This window comes from Cyrtonyx montezumae, unplaced genomic scaffold (assembly GCF_038088225.1).
Source record: "Cyrtonyx montezumae isolate F1298 unplaced genomic scaffold, pur_monq_1.0 scaffold_10, whole genome shotgun sequence".
In the NCBI taxonomy this organism is placed as follows: Eukaryota; Metazoa; Chordata; class Aves; order Galliformes; family Odontophoridae; genus Cyrtonyx; species Cyrtonyx montezumae.
The window spans coordinates 9978478-10001972 of record NW_027071826.1 but is presented as its reverse complement, the minus strand read 5'-3'; the positions used below and the strand labels follow the sequence as shown (position 1 = coordinate 10001972).

At 37.6% G+C, this 23495-nt stretch overlaps 1 protein-coding gene across 2 annotated transcripts in view; it reads left to right on the top strand.

Moving 5' to 3' along the window:
* The window catches only part of PPP2R5C (protein phosphatase 2 regulatory subunit B'gamma), a 72257-nt gene that overhangs the window by 12849 nt on the left and 35913 nt on the right, over nt 1-23495 (top strand). The window contains exons 1-2 of one of the 2 annotated variants that reach the window (XM_065749793.1): nt 1942-2032; nt 13265-13388. In XM_065749793.1, coding sequence (XP_065605865.1) covers nt 13295-13388 — 94 coding nt within the window. In that variant the 5' untranslated portion in view covers nt 1942-2032; nt 13265-13294. Of the gene's footprint in view, nt 1-1872; nt 2033-13264; nt 13389-23495 lie in introns of those variants that run through there. The other variant, XM_065749781.1, reaches the window with a different exon arrangement.

Here is a 23495-nt window from a genome sequence, read left to right as displayed (position 1 = left end):
AATACGTGGCAAATTATTGCTTCCTAATTTTTAGCGCTACTTCTCCTTCTGCTTAGTCACTCAATAATTTAGAATGCTTTTTTTAATTTGAGTTAAAGGGTACAATCTACTTCACGGATCACTTGTACATCAGCAAAAAATTTCAGTATTTAGTGTTTTAGAGGAATAGTTAAAAATAAAAAATGAAAGGTAGTGGGTATTACTTATATGTGAATGCCTTTTATTTGCCAACTTGCACCATTTTTACTGGAAGTCTAGAGTATATTTTTGATAACTTGTAATCAGTGAATTGTGCCTTTTCCCTTATTTGTTCTGTATTTTTGCTCTTTTAATAGTAAATCTGCAGATTGGGGATCTTAGATGTTTAATGAGAACTAAATGTTGCTTTCAGTCATTTTCAACGGTTGAACAATTCTGTTACATACAGTACTGTATTCTTGAAATATATATATTTCTCTGCCAGTTAAAGAGTATTTGCTACTAGATAAAGGTTTACATAAAATAATGTCTTCAATTTATCTACCTTTAGGCTCTCTAAATGGTGATGTAGGGTAACATTTCTGTGCACACCAAATGTGTTCACTCACAGACCATATGGAAATTGCTAATGAATAAGCTATTCTGGAAATCCTCTTTAGAACACAAAAAGAGCTTTCTGTTATTTTAGATACATCTCTATGCAAGCGTTTGGTGATTGAAACACAGATTTCATATCTGTTGTATTTAAATGCATTGAAATGCTGAAATAGCAGCATTGCAACCTGACTTCCATCCTGAATCCCATTCCTGTCCATTTTTTTCTATTTCTTATCATATAGACAGTTATTGAAAGGGAGGATGTGTTCTCTTCCTGTAAGAGAGAAGTGCTGAGGTATCTTTTCAGTAGTTTGCTGCAGTGTAAAATAGCTTGCGAATTTGAAAAGCTTCTACATCAATATAAAATCCTGTTATTAATAAAAAAAACAACAGCAAAACCAAAACCACTAAACTGCAATACTTTCAGTAAGGTTTCTCACTTACCTGTTGTTACATTTTTGTTGTAAATTATTTCTAGATGTATTATTGTTCTTGTAAAGTGCCTTGTGAAGTTATTCATGTTTAAAAGCAGTTAACTGTTGTGCACTTTAAACCTGCTTTTCTTACTTGGAAAAAAAATGAATGAGAAAAGCAATATCACAAGTTCTGACAAGCTTTTGTTAATGGTGCATTTTATCTAGTTTGAGAGCGTTTTCACATTCTGGGAAATGGAGCAAAAGGATCCATTCTTCTCATTGTTATTTAATTCATACAGAGGTACAGTGAAAATTTGGTAAGAAATACTACGACAAAACCACCTGTTCTGAATAGGCAGCAAACTGCTACAAGTTTTAGAAGCTACTGAAGATTACTAACTTTATCTGCTACAATAATAAGACTCATTCCTTTTAACTTTCTAAACTTCTATCAGAGTCTGAATACCCTGGCCAAGGCAGGGCTCTGACATCAAGGCACAGTACAAATGAGCAGTGTAAAGTTCAGCTGCTGTAAATAGACAGGGTCCTGATTATTCTGAAGCTCAAGTCGGATAGCCAAATACCTTGAAGACCTGGGTTCTTTGCACTGATGGTGGGAGTAGCTGAGAAACTCCATTAGAACATGTCTTTTTGGTTGTCAGGTAACTGAATAAATGAATGAGTGCATGTAACAATGATTAATTTTCATCTGTGTGAGTGTTAAAAAAACAATATACATAGTGAACAAAATATCTATGCATTCAGGGGATGACAAATAGGACATCTTGATTAAAAAGTTATTTCATGTGATTTCTGTAACAAAAACAAAAAATGCTCCAAGTCCAACTACAATTAACTGTTTTCATTTCTTTTTAAACAGGTGTCGAACAAAAAATCAAACAGCACTCCTCCCCCAGCACAGCTATCTAAAATCAAAGTACCAGCACCCCAGACAGTACTGAAAAAGGAAAAGCGTCAGAGTTCATCAAGGTTTAATGTCAGCAATAACAGGGAGCTTCAAAAACTGCCAGCTTTAAAAGGTATGTCTTTCTAAATCAAAATGACGCTTTTTATGTATTGAGGGATTATATCTTTTTATATAGTGAGGGATTGTGAGCATGAGACAGAAGCATCTCTACTCTGATACTTTTATCTGAAAAACATATATATTAAATATTAGCATATGCAGACTAGCAGACACTTGCATATGCAAACAGGCTTTCAGTCTTACCTTCTTGGCAGTCAGTTTAGGAAATATCTGAGCCTTTTCAGCCCAGGAGGGTTTATGTGAAAGTAAATTCACCTATCGCATATAAAAGCAGAATATTTGCTCTCTTATTTACTTATTTTGCAAAACATCAGTTTTCTGTCCTCAGTGAGGCATGCTGAAACTTTTCTTCATGCAAACAAAGCTCTTGGTGTTGAGAGAAGAAGGCCAGATCTATCCCTGCTTATTGATTAGTTTTCCTGAGCATGGAGTAGACAGAGTTGTGTCTTTGTGTCTTCTTATCTCATAGATACTGCTTTTACAAAAGGAATAGGAAATCCCATTCATCGTGCTGGTATGGCAATCTGTATAAGAGGCTTCAAGATTTGAATGCAGTTTAATTCATAAATTTCAATCTCTTCTTTAAATTTATAAATAAGAATGTATAACGCCACAGGTTATTGAGAGGTATATACAACATATCTCTTAAACTGACAGGGCAAGTTTGTGCACATACAGTTAAGCCATCACGTCTGGGACGTGACTTAAGAAATGACACCAAATAAAAGTGGGGCTTTTTGGAAAAGGTTTGCTTACAACCTTGTCGTCCAGCATGTTTCTTTGTTCAGAGTGTGGGTTGCAAAGAAAAATATGACTTGTTCTTAGAACTTCTATTCTGTGCAATTGTAAACTGTGTTTCTGGTAGTGTCTGGGGCTGTCAGGTCAGTGAAGATGGAAGTGAGCATTCAATTGGAAGCAGAGTGCATATTGAGATGGAATGAGTAAAGTGAGTGTGGGTGGGAGAGGGGGAAGGTAGTCCACAGAGGATGATGTGAATAACAAATTTTTGAAAGGTATCATTGGCGTTCCCACCAAATACTGGGAAGTTAATAGTGGAGTTTTGGATCCATTTCCATTTTGACTATGTTGCTGATTATTAGACCAATGAATGGCACAAGAGAGCCTGATTGGAATACAATAATAAATCAATCTTAAGCTGTATAAGGCATGTTAATGCTTTTGAAACAATGTACCTGTATGTTGATAGTGATATTATTGAGCACATGCTTTGTCTTTCAAATTGTGATTACTTTCCCCAGTTTCAGGCAACAAGAAATAAAAGATGCTAAACTTATCTCTGGAGGACGTGTCATGGTGCTGTATGTGTGTCCCCAAGCTGTTGAGAGACCATCTTTGTTATGAAACACTAGTATCATTGCTGATTTAGTGACAGATAATAATTACTCCCTTTACTAATAAGGCTGTGTCCAGTCTCATGTATCATAGCCAGGTACGTGTGTAATTGCAGTTCCCAGTACATGTGTCTGCTATTGGACTATCTAAATTTTCTTGTTCTATGTTTGGGTTTTCTGTGTGTTTTCTGACTGTCTGGACGGAGATTAAAGCCTAGTGGCCAGGCTGTAATTTAAGAAGACCGAGAGGATTAAGGCAGGTTTGACTGAGTAAAGGGTTGGAATGAACACAGTATTGTTTTGGGTTAGTTGTTTTGGAAGCTGATTAAAACTCTTAAGGGGAGCTGTATTTCTGTAGCTGCAGTATTGGGAAACTTTCCTACACTGTGTATTGGGCCAAGAGATGTGCTTTCCATTCATAAATACTGGGTTGTGTGTGGTGTGAGGTACTTTGTATAAGGTACAGAATGCAGCTGTGTCCGTGTATGCAACAGTGCTACATCTGTTGCAGCTTGTGGCTGGTTGGCTCTCAGTGATCTGTGGTAGTGCTGAAGTATGACTGCTTTCTTCTGTGCTGTAGGACTTGGAGCTGTGCTCAGTGGATCCCTTGAACTAACGAGAAGGGGAACTTCCCAGGTGGCTTTTGGTCAGCATGTCTTACAAGGGAAACATTTTGGTTTTTAATCTGAACTTGCCTCAATTCTTGGCTTTCAGGCATGCTGCTAGCTTGGTTAGGTATTGCATAAAATTGCTTCTGGAAATACCAGCATGTTTGACCTGTTAACTGCTATTAGTGCAGCATGATTTGTATTCATTGGAGCAGATTACACGTACCATTGTAAACCCTCAGTTTATTCAGGAAATGGAAGAGCTGCATAGCTTAGCAGAAAGAAAAAGTAATAAATTATGAGTTGAGGATCTAAGAATAGAGATAAACATAGAATTTCTGAGAAGTGTGGGGGGCTGTTGCTTTGCAGAGCCATACATGTGTTAGCAAAACTGCAAGCAAAGATCCGTGCAGCACAGTTAAATGCAGCCTGACTCAGGGCAGGTAGAACAAGCAGTGTCTGCCTGCACATAACCCAGGAGTATTCCAGGAGGGCTGCCTCCACAACTGCAATCCAAGAGGTCAAATGGTGTGAAAAGATCTTGCTAATTTCTCACTGTAATAAAAAAAAAAATGCCTACAGCTTGTTTTGTTAACTTTGACTTATCTGCTTTACTACATTAGCTGAGATTTGTAGTATGGGTACTTTTTACAGAAAGTTGCTTTTGTTTTTAGCTATTATCTGGGAAAAGTCACTTGTTGGCCTAATCAAGTGTTCTGTGGGTTTTTTTTGTGGTATTTGAAAACTTCCTGATTAATGCTTTGGTTATAGCAAGTATAAATAATTAAGGGTGATTCCGCCTTCAGAAGCTTACCATTATTTTAGTTCTGTTAAGAAAATGCCTTGTAATTCAGGATGTGTTTGAATTGATAAACGTAGAATGTTTTCTGAGATACAGACAGCGTAGAAGTTCAATATGGACAAGTATTTATTGTGTGTACTTGACTGCTATTACACTGAAGCTTGTGTTCTTTGCAGCTGTCCACTTAAGAATCTGAATTTCTTTTTTGCACTGTGGATATTTTTTCATAGTTAAATTTGCAAATAATCCCAGCGTGTCTGTGATTTGGTTTGCTGGGTGCTAATTGCTGGTGTTGTCAATTTTACTTCAGTTCTTTAATCTAGGCTAACTGTAGGAATTTATGACATCTAAATACATTACATACTGGAAAAGAACTATAGAGCTTGTGTATGTGGTTCTGCCCTCTGGCTGTCCCCCACCAGCTCAGGCTACCCAGGGCCCCATCCTACCCAGCCTTGGGCATCTCCAGGGATGAGACACCCAAAGCTTTGAGCAGCAATGCCAAGACCTCTGAGTAAAGAATTTTCTCCTAACATCTCAGTCATCTTCCTTCTTTTTGTTTACTGCTGTTCCCCCTTGCCCTATTACTATCAGACCATATACAAAGTCAGTCTCCTTCTATTTCAGATCATACAAATCGAGTCTCTGTACATTTTTTTTTTTAAAGCTATCTGGGTTTAATATTGAGGGAAGGAAAGGATGACTTTTCTTCCTTTTGACATGAAGTAATCATATTTACTTCCAAATCTACCTCTTTAATAAAAGAAAGCGTTTAAGGAAAGAAGAGAATTTCATGCAATCACTTGTAAATTCTATATGCTTAGTTTATTTATTAAATGAGAGCAGTATGCCAACACTGGCATCCAAAGGATGGAATTGTTGAGGTGTTGCTTTGTTGGATTGGCTGAGTTAATGATAAAGAATATAAAGGAATGAAAAATTAGCCCAAAGCATGGTATTTCATGAACAGTGACAACCTTTGTGTTACTGTATTTTCTCTACTGTGTAAGATTTGATGCGGAAAAGTAAAATTTAAGGTTAATGATTCTATAAGTATGTATTCTAAAATACTTGTAAGAATTCACAGTTTTAAATAAAATATTTGCATTACAGGTAGATGCTTTCCCATGCTAACCATGTATTTCTAAGATAGTTTCTTGTCCATCATGTACTTATAGTTTATATGCTACAAAGTATATTTGACAGTGGAGACAGGTGAGCATGGTTGTATTTGTTGATGTAATTTTGCAAGAATGTGCTGATTTTAATAAACTGTAAGTGTGCAGTGTTTGGAGAAGCGCTGTACAAAGTAGAGACGTTTTTTCTAATGATGTATTCTGAATCCTATGGTACAAAACAATGTTGCAGTGAGGATTCTTGAATACAATACTAAGGTGCTCTGAGTGGAATAAAACACATGGTCAGATATTGTCACATCTAGCTTAAATCTGCAAGTAGTGTTTGTTGAAAGATAATATTCTGTCAGTCCTAGAATAATCATCTTTAAAAGGAATACGATGCTCCATATTATTCTAAAATGTTGAATAATATCCTTATGAACGTTTGTTAGTCAAGCGTATGTAGATTTGGACGTAACTTAAATGCTATTTTTATAGCATGTCTGTTTGTTTTTTTTTTAAGGCTGGATGGAAATAAGTTTTATGGCCTCATGGTGAACTCCTGTGGTACCAGTGTCATTGTTTTATTTGTATTTTGTGTTGCTGTTTTCTTTTTTTATATAAATGTGAATGATTTTTTTTCTAACCTTAAATATGATAATTGAGTTCAGGTTTTGTTTTCATATTCAGTTCCTTATTTGTTTACGGAATTGCTTCTTTCCTCCGGGGGTTGGGTTTTTTCCTGTCTTGGAAAATGTGGATACAGTTTTCTTATACACACAAACACATGTATACGCATATATATCTCAGCATAGGAAGAAATAGCTCTATTGACTTAATAGCTCTAGTGATGAAATTGGGTTATAAATCAGAAATATCAATTTATTAAAAAAAATAACAGGCCATAAAGGTGCTATTTTCTAAACACGCATCATGTGGAGTGTGTGGTAGCTTTTTTCTTCCTCTCCAAGGAGAGACTTCAATAGGTGTGCCAAATTCTGAGTCTGTTTTGTGCAAGAGGAGAACTTAAGGCTGGTGTCCCAACTTGTCTGCCTATGATATAGGATTCTGATAGGGCGGCAAGTGTTGTTAAAGCTTTCCTAATGCTTTAAAGTCATAAGTGGCTGTGTAAGAGTTCTGTTTTCTTTCTCTGTGCAATATTGAAATCTGTTGAATGAAGATTGCAGAAGAGGTGATTCCACCCTAAGATTCTGATGCATTTTAAAACAAAAAGCGGGTGGGGGGGAAAACAAATATTCTTTCCCCAAACAGTGAGGAAGGAGAAAAGTGAGGGTTTCCAAGTAGGTCAGGAATGGAGGACTGTTGTGTGTTTCTGTCAACACAGAGTGCAAATAGCTAAGCAAAACTGAGATTAAGGTAAATTAAGGTAGTAAATGAAGTATTGCCCTTTTTTCTATAGGGGAATTCAACCGTATATGTTGATGACATCCCCAACTCGCATCAGGATAAGTTAAAACTCAAGCAGTGTGTGTTAATTTTTCATCCAACTGCCATCTATTTTCTTGATACAGAAGAGGCTGGGTATCTGTAGTAATCTTGGATTTATGGGAATCTTGAAGGTAAGGGACTTCCTGGAGATTTTAAGAAACATTATTGTTACAAGCCATTGAGACAGGAAATCTCAATGTTCAATGTCACTTCTGTCACAGAAGTCTACCCCCAGTTTCCTATTAGAATGAAGGTACAGTACTTCAGCTGTTCCACTTTAATGGTGCTTCTTGTGTGCATGCATAGCAATTAAAGAATTTTGTCCAGCTGCAAGAGGGTAGCATCTCAGTTTTATGCAAAGTGACGTAGTAGATTAAACAAGATTATGCTGCTCTAAAAGATAATTTGCCCTGAGATGTAATGCATTTAAAAGGCAAAACACTGAGGCAAAACAAATTCATTGTCATGCAAAGCATTGCTGAATGCAGTCCTGTCAAACAGATGATGTTTTCCCCCTTTTAAGTAAACTACTTTGGACTGACTCGGTATGCGAAGTGTTACTCTTCTGATCCTGGCTGTATTCATGCATTATAGTATATTTGTCAGCCTAATTTTCTGTTGAGTTTATTGAAACAAAGAGCTGGTAGCTGAAAGTATTGCAGAAGGTCCCATTTCCAGTGTGTTTTGTTGTCAGTAAATGTACTTATTATATCTTATGAAAGAAGCCTGGAGGTTTTCTTTGCCATGTTTATTTAGTATCTGTGTGTGTCTAGAACAATTGAAACAAATGTGAGTGATAAATTTTATGCAGCATTGGTATACACAAGTGGTAGAAATTTCATGCAAACAAAAATGTAATTTGTTTCATGTTGGTACAGGAAAATGCACAAAAAAGTAAATAATTGTTAGGAAACTGTTAGATTATTTAGCAGGTATCCGGTCTGAGTGACTTTGTAACATTCTAAAGATTAAAAAAAATACGCTGCATGTATAATAACTAGACAAGAAAAAAGGTAGTAGAGGCAACTACTTTGCTAGGGAGTGATTATTTTTCTTTAGTTTGCTTTACATGAAATCACAGGGTAGATTAATGAGCTATTTTTCATTTCAACTGCTCTATCCAACACCTACTCATTAGTCAGCAGCTGAAAGTGTTAGAAGAATGCTTTGCATCTGTCACTGGCAGCATTTCCTACCAAACTTGTTTCTACTCAAGTCTAGATAGAATCCATTAAAACAGAAAATAAGACAATACTGTATTTAAAATTGTATATTCTAACCTCTTTATTGAGATTTTAAATGCCTTAAGATGTCTTTTATTGTGCTCTTATTTACAAAAAGAGCATTCTATCTATTGCACAGGTTTTCATTATTATGAGACCTAAACAATTTTACCACAATGAACTTTTTTTTTCATAGGACACCTACTAATCAAACACTGTATTATATTCTTATACATTTGAATGTACGGATGTTTGCTGCATAACTATCGTGCTTTCAAGATTTTACTCTTAAATGTGATTTTAAGCTTCGTTTCCTGAAAATGACGTGTGATCTGTGTAATAAAACCACATATGAGAGTAATATTAGGACATGTTGGCTTTTATTCAAGGTTTGATTGAAATAGGTTGTCAGTAGCTGAAAAAATTGCTTGGAGCAACTCCCTCTAATCTATGCTGGTAAGACCTCACCTGTAGTACTCTGTCCTGATATAGAGCCCTTGGTAAAGGAAAAACATGGACCTTTTAGAGTGCATCCAGAGGAGGACCACAGAAATAATCCAAGAGATGGAACAAATTCTCATGAGGACAAAGAGAGAGCTGAGGCTGTTCAGCCCAGAGAAGAGAGGTCTCCAGGGAGACCTGAGAGCAGCCTTTCAGTATTTAAAAGGAAGGCTGTAAGAAAGAAGGAGACAGGCTCTTTAGCAGAGCCTGTTGTGGTAGAACAAGGGGAAGAGTTCAAAATAAAAGGGGAGATTTAGACCAGATATAAGGAAAAATGTTTGTTTGTTTGTTTTACAGTGAGAGTTGTGAGGCATTGGTAGATTGTCCAGGGAGGTGGTGGAATTGCCATCCCTGGAGACATTCAAGGTCAGGCTGAATGGGGCTCTAAGCAACCTGACTGAGCTGTAGGTGTCCCTTCTTATTGCAGTAGAGTTGGACCAGATGACCCTTAAGGGTCTCTTCCAACTCAAAAGATTCTGTGATTCTAAGGAGGGGAAAAAAAAAGATTGATCCTGCAGTAGAACCTAGTCATGTTTGTACCCATCCCTTTTCTGTATGGCTTTCTGGTGAACCAGATAATGGAAATGACCTGATTGATCCCAACTTGTTTCCTTCTGTGGTTGGAAGTCCATGGAAAGCAGATGCAAACTGCTTTCAGTCCTCTTCCTGCATTCCCAACTGGACTGGCTTAGGTCACTGAGGAATAGTAGCTCCAGTAATCATGAAGTTATTCTTTTAGTTTCCTTAGAATTCGGACTAAATAACATTTTCCCTGCTTCCCCCCTCTCCTTCCCCACTCAAGAAGTCCCAAATCCTCATTTGTTGAGAGGTGACTATTTCAGATGTCTTCATAGAAATAAAATGAAGTCCTGAACATAAGCTAAGGCAATGTTTGTCCAGGTAAATATGTTGTTTGGGGGGAGAGCTGTTGGAGCTGTATGTTCTGTGTGTGTTTTTTGTTGTTTTTTACTTGACAACTCAAATGGAGCATTTGTTTTGAAAGAAATGCTAGATATGCTGAAAGGCTAAAGAGAATTCACCAGCTATAGTGCTAGATCCCAAATGTAACATTTAAATGTATCCTGAGATCTTGGTAGGCTTTTCCATCATTCCTCTTGTCAGAAAGTTTGATGTGAGGGGCAGGATTCAGAGGAAACCTGTGATAGATATGGTTTTGCTATACTGTCAGTGTGTTTTTGCTATTTTATTTAACTTCAGCTGCCCATTTTTTAGAATTAATGTTTCTTTTATTCTGTTGCAACAAAATTGTCTTCAAATTTGATTAAATGACGTTTTCTTCCTTTCATTGATATTCAGTAGTACTGTTCCATTTGCCTTTATTCTTCCCCTTCTCATTAGTAAATCAATTCCTAATTCAGTTTTCTTTTGATAGCAAATCAAATTTCTCAAGGCTGAAGCAAAAAGCAGCTATCCAACCCTCCCTAGCAGGATCTACCTCTTAATCTGTAACTGGTGATAAAATACCAAATTTAATGAACAAAGCAAAAACTTTGTAAAGATTGAGGTTCTCCAACTCCACTAGTGCTGTGCAAGAAACATGACAGGAGTATACTGAATTCCAGCTGTTTGAGCAAGTTACATGGTAACTTACTAACTACTTGACCTGAAATGGAAGAGACCTGCTGAGGACGAAATGTGAACAGGAAGTAGATATTTCACAACAGAACTTATTTGATCTAGTGTTCTACCAGTGCTACAGCCAGCACTACACATTTATCATTTACTATTTTAGAACAATTTAGAGGGATTGACTTTTTAAACCCTTACAGAAATTTTGCAAATGAATCTCTTGCTATTCAAGCCATGCTTGAATGTAATAGAAAATAACACTGTAACTGAGGTAATGTTCCTTCTTTGAGGTTACAGTACAGAGGTTGTGTTGTGTACATTCATACCTACTTTAATCTTTGCAGGGAAGTCCTAACAAATAATAGCAACAGTTGACCATTACAGCAAAGATGCAAGTAGAGGAAGGACAACAGCTGCCTTTTAAAGATGAGGTTACAGATAAAGTGGAATTTCAAAGAGTTTTTGCTGCATTGTACTGAGACTTATCACTATAGAACAGTCTAATTTCACTTTAGATATTGAAATGAAAGAGAATTTGCCTATAAAACTCTGTGTATGAAAATATTGCAAAAACATTGAGCTCTTCTTTCTTCCTTCATCTACCAAGATCTTGCAGAGTACTTTCTGGTTGGGTTCAATCTTGGTTTTAGTTTTAAATTTAGTCTAGTTAAGAACCTCTGTGTGGTAGTCTTTGTTTTAGAAGACTAAAGTTTCAAGTCTAAGGTATACCCAAGGAATATATGAATATAAAAACTGACATTTTTGAGACTATACTCAACAATCTAAGAGGCTTAAAATGCATCAGAAGTTTGTTTATTCCACAAATAGTGCTTAAAAGCAAGATCAGCTACATTTTATCACTCATTATGTTTGGCTATTTTTAATTTGGAGAAAAGGTTTGCAGTCTTACCGAGCTTCACTGTTTTTATTGCGAACTGATTTTGTTTAGTATTTAAATTAATCTTCCTTGATGTAGGAGGAATTTACTATCTGTAGGGAATGGAGGAAAACTCATTTCCTCCAACTCCATAATTACTTTCTAAAACACTTGGATACTGTCTGGTTATTTTTACTCCCCCTGCAAAAACCTCCATACAACAGCCACTCACCCTTCTTTTAAAAGAAAATAACACGACACAAAAACACCCACTTCATATTTTTAGTAATATTTCTAGACTATTTTCATTTAAGTTTTCACATTGGTTTTGCATTTTTCTTCTGCGTCACGAGGTACAGTCAGCATAAATCCAATTTATTCTTTGATGTTTCATAAGTGATTATTCTTCTCACCTATCCCAATCAGTCTTTTCCCTTCGTCCAATTCAGTAATATTCAGTATACCTCTAACTTACATTTGACAGTGTATTATTGTAGTTCACTATGATTTTTTCCTGTCAGGTGTGCATATGCCTGATGAGTTTTCTTCAAAAAATTCATAAGCAAATTATATAACTGAAAAACATCTTATTTTGGATAAACTCCTCTGTCATAAGGTAGGAAAATGATGTCAGCTTTTAGTATTCAAATTATTTAATCTACACACCAGTGCAAATAGTGTTTAGGGAACAGCATGGATATGGAGATGGTCCAAATGCATCGTCAGTGTCTCTGAACATCACTCCCAGATGCATGGTATCTAGGAGACAAAATGGTCCTTCAAGTTCCTCTCTGTAAAAACACACCTCCACATCTCCTGTGGTAAAAATTGCTTACCATCTTGTTAGAAATACTCAAAGTAATATATGTAAAAAAAGTTAAAAAATTGTGCTACTTTTTTTTTTTTGTAGTTCTGGCCTTGTACAGCAGTGTTTTAATGTACTATGTCCTGGTTCCTAGTGTTGCAACACTTGTGTTCTGTTGAACTTGCTGAAAAGGAAAACCTGATTTTTACCATGTCCAATTTTACCAGCAAGTTGAGTTTAACTGTAGGTTTGTTTCTGTGTAGGAAACACTCAGATGAGCTTGGAGTGTGCGTTCTTTGGTTCCCAAGTGCCATGTGTATGGCTTTGTCCGTGACAAACCCATACCAGCAACCAGCCATAAAGCACTTCATTGGAGCATGCATAGGGCTTGCTATTTACAGGCTGCTGCTAAGAACAAGTCAGAGATCCATCTCACTGGGAGCTGCTTTCTTTATGGCTTTTGAAATTTAAGGATGTAGAGGACAGTGCTCTCAGTGTTGAGTTAGCCTCCTGTGTGGCAATTCTTGGCAGCCTTGTTGAAAGAAACATTAAACTTTTTTTTTAATTGTTATTTTATGGCCAGTAACGCGTGCACTGCTTCACCAGATTAATGACCGTGAGCAGCGGGCCGTGGCCGAGCTCCCCGGCGCAGCCTTTGCCCCAGGCCCGCCTGCCCGGCGCCCTGAGCCCGGCCGCTAGGGGGCGCGCCGCCTGCCGCCCGGCCGCCTCCCATTCGCGGCTCGCCCGGTGTCATTTTAAGTTGCGGCTCTCAGCCAATGGGGCTCCTCCAGCCCGCTGACATCACCCAGCAGCCAGTTCCCTCCAGCTGCAGAGCGCTTCAGTTTCTGTCTTTTTTTTTTTTTTTTAAACTAAAATGGAGGCCGGTTTCTTGCCTTAAGGAATACGCTGCCTTGCCCGGCGGAGCCTAGATGTTGACATGTAACAGAGCCGGCAGCAGGATGGTGGTTGACGCAGCCAATTCCAACGGGCCCTTCCAGCCTGTGGCCCTTTTGCACATCAGAGGTGAGTCGTGGCGGATCGCGACCCCTCGGCCGGCTCCGGGGTGGTGCGGCTCCTGGGGGAGCCCTTTGTGGCCGGGCACCCTGCTCCGAGCTCCGCATGCAGGCTGGGCACGCACGCAGGCATCGCATGCATTGCTAAAAGCAGGTTTTGCTGCTTTCTGCTGCAACTCTCCCATCCCCCTTTCAGCAAGCGCTGATGTCAAAGGATGTGAAGTCACTACCCCAGAAAGGTAGCGAGGGGGGGGAGGGAAGAGCCAAGTTATCCATATACAGTTCCTATAGAATGGGGACAAACAGTGGGTGTGCTTCAGGGCTGCTGTGTGTGCTTAGTTGGAACACCTTTCAATCGCACTGCAGCGTGTGGAAGAATTGGTCTTGTTGGGGTGAAGGGAGAGAGATGTGACATATATTAGGAAGACATCCTTTATGCATTCAGAAGGCATTTCCTAGAAGCGACCAGCTCAGCTCTAACAAGAGAGCACTTATATGCCTGTTGGCTCGTGTGGTGCTGCATGTTAAATCGCTTCACAGGATACATTCTCTTGGATTTATAAAATTACTGCATTGCAAATGTATATTTTACCTAGTTTCTAGAGAAAATGTATTTTGGTAGGGTGCTTCAACATAATACTGTGTGTCTTTTCTATTTTTGCAGTTAGTGAAATTTTGTATTACTGTGATTCCATGACTTCATTCTGTTTTTTAAGTGGCTATAAAAAAGCTTCTTAACCAATCAAAGCGTTTAGTTTTTTTAACACCTTCCTCAATTTGGCTTTGTTTTATAACTTTTTATGAAAGCAGAGCATGTATCAGATGAGATCAGCGCACCTTAAACAATGGCACTTATCTGCAAGAGAAACAGCTGATGCTGCTTATGATTACGTTTTTCTCCTCAGCTTACTCAGGCATAGACTAGCTGTTGGTACTGAAAAAAATATTTTTTTAATGAGTATTCCATATGCTAAAAATATTTTGCTTTGGAAGCTTAATTTTTAAACAAACAAGCAATATTCAGAAGCTTGTAATATTCAGGAACAGTAGTAGCTGTCATCATAAGTGCAAAAATCATGATTTCTTTTTATCTATAAAATGGCCTTATCCTCTGTCTGAAGTGAGACTGAATGTATTCTTGACGACTCTAATTTTGGTCTGTGAGTGGGGGAAAATGTGGTAAAATTCCTTTGAGTAAGAATAAGGGCTTTGCTTGTTGTCAAGGGAATATAACTGTGACTTCCTGAACTGTAGCTTTTCCTTCTTCGCAAATCACCTTAATTTAATGATATGTGCTGCCTTTTAGAAGGGTAGAATCCCCATCTCTTGAAGGTGCGAGTCTGTTTTAGGAAAAACACATAAGGTTTGAAGCAGATCTATGTAATATTATACTGCTGAGCCCTAACAATCCTTTGTCTTGGTATGATAAAAGGTTCACATTAGTGAATCTATTATCCCTCTTGTTACTCAGATCAAATACATAATTTTGGAAATGTATTTTAAGTATCTGAAATTTACTAAATGCAACGTTTTTGGTATGTGTGATAATACTCTAGTAAGGTTGAGATAAATAATTGTGTTGCTTTTGTGTCTTTTTGTTGATTTTGTTTTATTAATGACTGTAGAGACAACTTTCTTGTAAGCAATTAAGAAAGTACTATGGGGTTATTTTGCATTTTTCAGATGTCAGGAAATTAGATGAGTGTCTGGTATTATATCCCAGAGGAATTTCTTTGGAGATCATAGGGAGCAGAGAGGGGAATACATCTCTTCCATGCATACACACAGAAGATACTTCATTCTTTTGTGTACCTCATGTTGCTAGCTGCTCTGACGTAACCAGTACTGATTTGCCTCCCAAATGAAGCCTAACAGAACAGTATTATAATTAATAATAAAAATGAACTGATAACTCTGAAGCTTAATGACAAAGATTTACTCCTTTCTCCAATCCATGCTGCTCTTACAGTCCTTCTACATCACCTCCTGTGGTATGGGACTGATGGTCCTAATAGAATTACTTCCTTTGAAGTGTAAGGATCAGGCCTAGTCCTTCACTACAGAGCTGTCATTAAGCTCAGGCCCTTGACCTTGTCATTGCCCCATCCAGGTTGCAGCCTTATCTTAGGCTATGTTCCTCATCTCTCTTGATTTTGACATGTTGACTACCTGGCTTGAAGTCACTTGTTCAGCAAGCACTGAACTGTTGACTGACCCTGATCACTGTCACTAGATCTGTTTTCCTTTCCTGGTTTGGTACTGTGAGGCTCTGCCCTTTGTCACAGTCAGACTGGCTGTTGCCTGAGACCAATATGTGGAAATCAGGCCTGCAGAATATGACTTTGGACCTATTGTGGAGAACACCAAACACCAAGAGAGCACAGCCACCGAGTGAATGCACTTGGCACACAGCCATTGTTGTCTTATTTGCTTATGCTGAAAGCACTGGCTCAGGAAGGGTGTTTGGCCTGCTGGGGTGCTATGCCCTTTGGTCATTCCACCTGCGGAAGGCTTTCCAGGAGATCCCAGTTGCTCTGTTGCTGCATTGATCGTTCTAAGAGTACAAAGATAGCACATGATGGTCAGCTGAACTGCTTGTTATTGGTGATCATGATGAGCTGTAAGCTTACCCCATTTTGAAACAGAGTAAAGCTAAGAAAATCTCCATTTCACATTAAGCAGCTATCGTGGGTATGGAATGGCTGCTGTGTTTCATAGTCCTGGGTAGAGACCTGTGTGCATTGAGAAGCAAGTAAAGATGGAGTAGGTAAAGAAACAGGTGGTGGGATGTCTGTGTATATTTTGACAGATAACTAGCTATTGAGATGACATAAGGACAGCAGAGAGGAAGGTGCGAGAGGAAAGCAGGGTAGTGTTTTCAAGATGTTTTCTCCTTATGAAGCTCTTCTGGCAGCTAAACCCCTAGGGTGATGGGAGTGCACTCAGAGCCTTGTTCCAAGTAACTGATATGAGGCCTAGGGCAAGAAATTGGGCCTTCGTCTCAGTACTTTAAGCAAGGAAAGCAGCTGTGAAAGCAATGTAGATTAGGGCAAACAGTTAACATTTGTCACTAGACTTCAGTGTTATCAGTTCATATGTACTGTTGAGCAGTCTTGCTGAAAGCTGTAGTTGTAGTACAGATTGCAGTTAGAAAATAAATGATCTTGGCTCTTTGTATGGGCAGATCATAGATGTTTATTCATTTGAGGGGGCAAGTATTTTGCATTAGGAATACAGTTGACTGCTGTAAGAAAAAGATCTTAATATCGTTTTAACCAGTAGTGTAGGAGTAGCCCTAATGTCACTGCTTTTATGAATTCAAGATGTAAACAGTTATTTGAACAAAGTATTGGTGAAACTCTGCTCTGATCTGAGTGTAGTGTTTGCTTTAGTGGCCTAGTTGCTGACTGCTGCAGTTGGTAACGTTGTCTATTCATGTTTTTTCAAAATGATTTTCAAGATATTTTGCAAGACATGATGAAAGTTGTGTGGGAAGGAGGCTGAGAACGCCCTGATCCTGTCAGCTCGCACTGAGGCTTCCTGTAGGCCATCACCTATTTCAGATATCCTGTCATCCGTTCTTCTCTGCCTTCCAGAGGAACAAAAAAAATTGAATTTTTGATGGGCTCACATTAACTTAGCTTCATTCAGATATAGTAAAAAAGTGCAGTAATTAACTTTGCCTGTTCTTTACATATGCTCCTTTTAATCTTGAACAACAGATAATGGAAGGTAGTTTGTATTCTGTCTTCACGTAAATGCTCTTCCAGAGAATGTGGTAACATTCTTTTAATGCAAATATCTGAGGATTTGGGTGGGAATTTGCATTCTTGTAAAAGCCCAATGAAAACTGCTGGTTCTGTTTGGTATTAATACAAAGTCGATCACTTGGTGCTTTCTCTAAGCATGGACCACCTTAGGGCAACCAAGCGCACTCTAGCTATTGAAAAGTGCATTTCTGCTTTGTGTTATAGTATTTCACTATGGAAGGTCAAGTTCTTTTGGCAGCGAGTTGAAACAGCTTCTAAGTGAGCTGCATAATGCATTTGAGCCTGTGATATGCAATTTTTTCTTAAAGGAGAGAAGCTCACGTATTTCATTTAAACAAACAAAAAGTTGTTCCTTTTTCCTGAAAAAAGATTTGGCTTGTATGTATTTCTGTCAGTACTTCCTGAAATGTCATAAGGGCTTTTACTTCTCAGGAATTGTTTCTGAGCCTTAATATATATATATATATATATATATATATATATATATATATCAATTTAGTAATGAATTAAATGGAAGTAGAGGCCGAAGCTCACACTTAAGCAGTAACGCAGGGTAAATTCAGCATGAAGAGCAGCAGCCATTAATCTCATAATGTACAAAAGGAGGCTGAGAGAACTGGGTTTGCTGGCCTGAGGAAGGAAGGGCTGAGTGGTGTTCTTTTCTTCAAGTGACAGGAGGGGAGGGGATGGAGAAACAGAGCCAGGCACTTCTCAGGGATGCACAGTGCTTGAGGAGAAGTGACCAATGCAAGTTGCAGCACAAGAGATTGTGACTGAATACAAAGAGGAAAATTTTTCACTGTGAAAGCATTTAAACTTAAGAACAAGACTGCAGAAGGGAGTGTGAAATCTCTGCATAAAACTAGACTGGGCAACGTGAGCTGTTCTGTGTTCTGCAGTGCAGGAGGAATTAGCCTAGTGGCAATGAGGGGACAACTTCTGATGAAAATTGTGATGAAGCTGTGATTCTTTGTTGCACATAGAAGGAAAAAATGTCACTGTGTGTATATATATATTTGTGTATGTGTATACAGTTACTTTTTAAAATTCAAAGAGCAGTATTTCCTTTCAGTTTACTAAAGCAGACTCCTTAATGTGTTTGATGCAAATACACCTATTGGTACTCTTACATCCATAGTAAGTCTCAATTTTGTGTGCTACTTTCATGAAAGCTATTATGATGTTTTATGATTCTCACTGTTTTTGCAAAGTGCTAAAGATAGGGTAACTGGAACTACTTGTACGATTAAAAATAGCACACAAAACCACTGTTTTGTTTTTCTTAATGCTTTGCTAGCTGCTTGGTGGTAGTCTAAAAGCTATGTGGCAGGTAGGTGTTTTATAGAGAACATGGATAACTAAAATATCTTCTGACTAAGCTAGGACTCATAAATGTACGCAGTCAGCTTTAACTGGTTTGAGTATGTATGTTTATTTAAATATTTTTTCTTTAATCCTTTAACACATTAACATTTAGTACACGTTTAGGGTACAAATAGTCCTTGTTGTCACAGTACAATCTCCTTGGGAAGGAAGATGCATAGAATAGTAGACCTTTTAAGCATTTTCTCCAGAGGCTTCCATCACACAAATGAATCACTAGAATTATTTTAGTGAATTTAAAAATGACAACTACTTCTGAAACTCCAGGTATGTTCTTAGTGGAAATATCCAAAGGCCTTTAGCACAGAGATCTTTCTTTCTTCACCTGCTGATCCAGTTAATGGGACTTGCCATGGTCAGCATGTGTTTTGTCATTTTTGTGCGTAATAAATGTTTTTTAGTTTGGATCTCAGCTGAGGGAGCAATCTTCAGATGGATAATCTCAAGGTTTGGGCATGGGCAACTTGCTTGGGCTGACAGCCATTCCTTCTCACTGAGCCACCCATGCTCTGATGTTGAGCCTCACTCTAGGAGTTTATAGTCGTCCTTCTCACTATAAGTTTTTGTATCCTCATAATGTTTTTGGATGGTACTGCTCCATAGCATTGTGTCACCAGCAGTACACTGAAACCCACCTACCATTCTTTTTGGAAAGTGTTCCTTTGAATGAGGGAGTAAGTAGCAGTTGTTCTTAACAAAGTGAAGTCTCGTATCTATAAGATACTGAAATGCATACTGCAAGTTACATCAGTTAGTATTAGGTAATTATCAAAGGACTGATATTTCATATAAATCACTGTTAGTGTTTCGCCTCCTGCACTGGTTTTAGGAAGACATTCAGACATAGCTGTAGTGCACAGCAGGCAGAGTCTGATGTGGTGATTTTTTAAAACTGTTTCCTGAAGAAACTCAATGGAAACGCTTGATACTTGACCAAGAGCAGATCTAAAAGAGCTTTGTTATTTATCATTCCTGCTGAGTTTAGCATGACAGTATGCTTATTAACTCTTCACTTTGCATCCATGAAAATATATTTTATCTATGCATTCTGTATTTCTATCACTCCGGCTGTAGTTACTTTGTTTTCTGGTCTTTGTCTAAATCTTCATGTATAAAGTATGTACATATAAATCAAATCTCTTGGGGAACTGCTGTGTGTGTGTGTGTATATATATATATATATATATGCTTTGGAGGGGACTTTTGTACTAAAAATTCCATTAAATTAGAGGAAGGAAGAGTCATCTGTAATTTTTGTTGCATTTATTGAGTCAGGGTGTAATTTTTACTCCCTTCAAAGGAAGCAAAATCGTATCAGCATAAGTGCACATTGTCCTCAATTTTTATTCAGGGATCAAAGTTCTTCTGTTTGGTGGTTTTTACTTCAAGATGAAAATTGTGTGATAATTTCTGAAAAAAAGATTGTCCCTATTTCTGTTCAAAGCTTTTAATAATGTATTTTAACTTCTGTTGAGTCAGCTACTTGCAACTACTGCTAACTACTGAGACAGTATTTGAAACCATGTAGCTTTAGTGGGTATCAGCAATGTTTAAGGTACAGGAGTACTTAGATCGGAGCAGACAGGACGTTCCTCGCATGGCAGTGGCTTTTGCATTTGAACCTTTGTGCCTGACCTACACAGTGTATACCAGTGCAAATATAATGTTGTCTGTGCTACGCTTACGCACGCATGCTGGTGTTTAAAGGCTACACAACTGAGTTAAATGATGTTCTGTATGCTTGGTGTTTTAAAGCCAAATCTCCCCCTGCGTACGGGTTGTGCAATGCCATTTCTACTGCTTGACGATTAAGTTTTTTTTAAATGCAGTTAAAATTAGGGGTGGGGACTGGCTCTGAATCATTATCAGAGGCAGAAGTGTCAGTTTTGTCAGGCTTCAGTGCTTCAGTTTTCATAATTGCTCCTGCTACTGATAGGTGCCTGAATTTGATTAACTATTTTCTTTGTAGGTTAAAGATGAACTATGAAACCTAAAAGAAGTAAAAACTAACTAAAAAATTACTTTTTAACTTTTTTTTTAGTTGGTTGTAGCAGTCTACTCAAACATTTTCTATTTTGAGTAGTTTTATGGAATTTAACATTTTTAAATTCAAGGCACCAGATATGTATTTTTACACAGCTTCTAGAACCAAATTCTATTACTGCTTCTCTATTCAATGTGAAGGTATGTAAAAGTCAGTGCTGTTTCAGGGGTTTCCTATGTTCATTCACGTACTGGAATGAAAATTGGCATGATGATCAGAGCTTGAACTTCCATAAATAGATGAAGGAAAGTTGTTATCTGCTCTTTGAGTGTAAGAGGTTTTCCTTCAAAGATATACTCTAAAGGAACTGTAATAAACCTTTAGACCAGAAAGTTTCTTCCAGACTCTTCCCAGATAACTTTCTCTTGCTTCTATGAACATATAATCCTACATAGAAAGTACTTTAAACTACAAAATCTGATGCACAGGATGCTTTTTGCTGGAGCTTTTTAGGGGGTGGAGGTGAGGTTTGAAAACTGTTATTTATATGCATGATATAAAAAAAAATGTTGGTTTTGTTCATTTCCCAGTAGGAAACTAAGGTCTTGCTGACCTTTCAATCAGAGTAAACATGAGCCTGAAGGCATCTTTTTTGGAATAAATGTTTGTCGGTGTATGTGAGGAAATGGTGTTGTGTTGTGCAGTAGTGATTGTTTTGAATTGTGCTAAATAGAAATTCTTAAGCACCCATTACTAACAGAACGTGCTGGAATATCATGTCTTCAATATCTGTCTGTCTTAAAACATGGTAATGTTGAAACCGTGTATTTCAGTACATTTTGAAACGGACATAATTGGCTTTCTCTTACATGAGTCAAAACTTCCTTTGGTGCTAGAACATGAATTCTAGTTCCCAGCAGGGATCTGCTAGTAATTGTTAGTATTTGAAGTAATTGTAACTGGCTGTTGACATGGCAAGGAATGGCTGCCAAGCAAGTTACTGACCTACTTAGTTCTAAGGTTACTTTCCAAAACATTGCCACTATCACACTTGACTGTTTCTTTTACCTGAGCTGCATCACACAAGGTTCCTAAATTTCACAGGCATATGAAGCTAATGATGTTTTGCTTATACGAATAACAAAGTAACAGTACTGTATTGAACACTAGAATTTTTCAGGAGGAAAATTTGGTTACCTTCACTGTTACAGCCCTCCCAATAAATCAGTTTTTGAAAAGGCTTGCATATTCCACATCCTATTTCTAAAGGACATAATCTGCTAAAGGACTTAATTTAGTAGTTTAATTTAGTTTAATACTGCTAAAGGACTTAATTTAGTAGTTGGGTAGAGATAGTGATAGGAGGATGGTTGGACTAGATGATCTTATAGGTCCTTTCCAACCTTATGAACTTATGAACTTATGCTAATTTTGAAAATAATGGGTAATTTGGAAAACTCACTTAGACTTTTTACCATGAAAGTTATGGGAGTATTTGATTAAGTTAAAAATAAATGTGAGCTTACAACAAACTGGCAAATACATGCTGTGTTTGTTACAACTTAATAAAACTACTTTTATGAAGTTACATTGCTTCGGAATGTGAAACTTCTAAATTTGGCAATGTAGAAAAACAAACCATGGTCATGCTTTATCTGTTATGTCATCTCTTCTCAAGCTTATACATGACCCAGCATTTCTTCAGTAAAATCTTACTTTATCTGGCAGTACTTACGCTGGATCCCATCACTAAATGTATGTATTTTATCATTCAGCAGTGCCTAGTAGAAAACAAACTGTAACCCAGGGCTTAGCAAGTGGAACAATGAGAAGAACAACCAGGCTGATAGTCTGCTTAGAAAGTAGCCTAGATATTTTATAGTGGTGGTTGGTTGTGCACTGTTATATTAACATAACCTGAATCTAGTTTCACCAGTGTCCTTAGCAGGAGCTCTTCATTTTCTCAGAGTTTTAATATATAAAACTATCTTAATGAAATCAAATGCAATTAAAGGCGTTTCATAATAAATTTGTTTCCACAAAACATCAGGCAATAATACTATGGAAGGTGTACATAAGATTAGTTGCATCTTATAAAGTTCATCTAAGAGCTAGGAAATAAAGGATTTTCCCTTATGTTACTAGTAAGTGCTTTGTGTTTAAAATAGGTGTTACTGTCATTAACTATACGTGTGCCCAAAAGCTCTGAAAGTTCTTTGTCTCTTTGGTTTCTCTCTCCCCTTGTTAAGATGAGGATTTTTTCTTTTTTCCTTTTTCCCTTCCACTGTCTATTTGATTTTACTTGCTGTCATTTTTCTCCCTAATTTTCAGGTGGAATTTTTATTTCATTAGCTCAAGCCCATTTCTGCTTGTTACACTTGTCATTTCCTGTATAAGCATTCCTATTTTTTCTCTTTATGGTACATTGCCTTTCAAGTATTTATGCACTTGTGGTTTCTTCTCTGTAATTTTTAATACATTTTAATCTAGGCTAAAAGTGCTTATTTCAGATGGGTTTGAAGTACACATGTGCTCTCAAGGTGCTTCTTTTGTTTTTAATTTCACATGATTTCAAAGAAAGTGGATTTGAGATAACATTTTTAAACCAGGATGTTAAAGGCAGGGTGATTTTGTATTGCTCCTGAAAAGTCATTGCATAATGAGATGCAGAGCTTACTTGCTGTTTATCCACTTTTCTCACTGATAGTTATCATGTGCACCTGTAAAAGGTTTTGCTTGGAGTCATTTCAGAGCCTCAGATCGTTTAATATTTGAATTCTGCCAGAATGGTAGAAAATTCTACTTGATTACAAGTCCTTAATCTCTCATGTAAAATCTTTGACAGTGAAATGTCATTACTTGAAGTTTCTGTATCATCAAAGCCGCAGTTCAGTCTCATTGTTATTGCTTCCACCAGCAACAGCCTTCAGCTCTGGACTCCCTAAGGACTGCCGCTTTCGCAGTGGATTAGTGCTGTGAA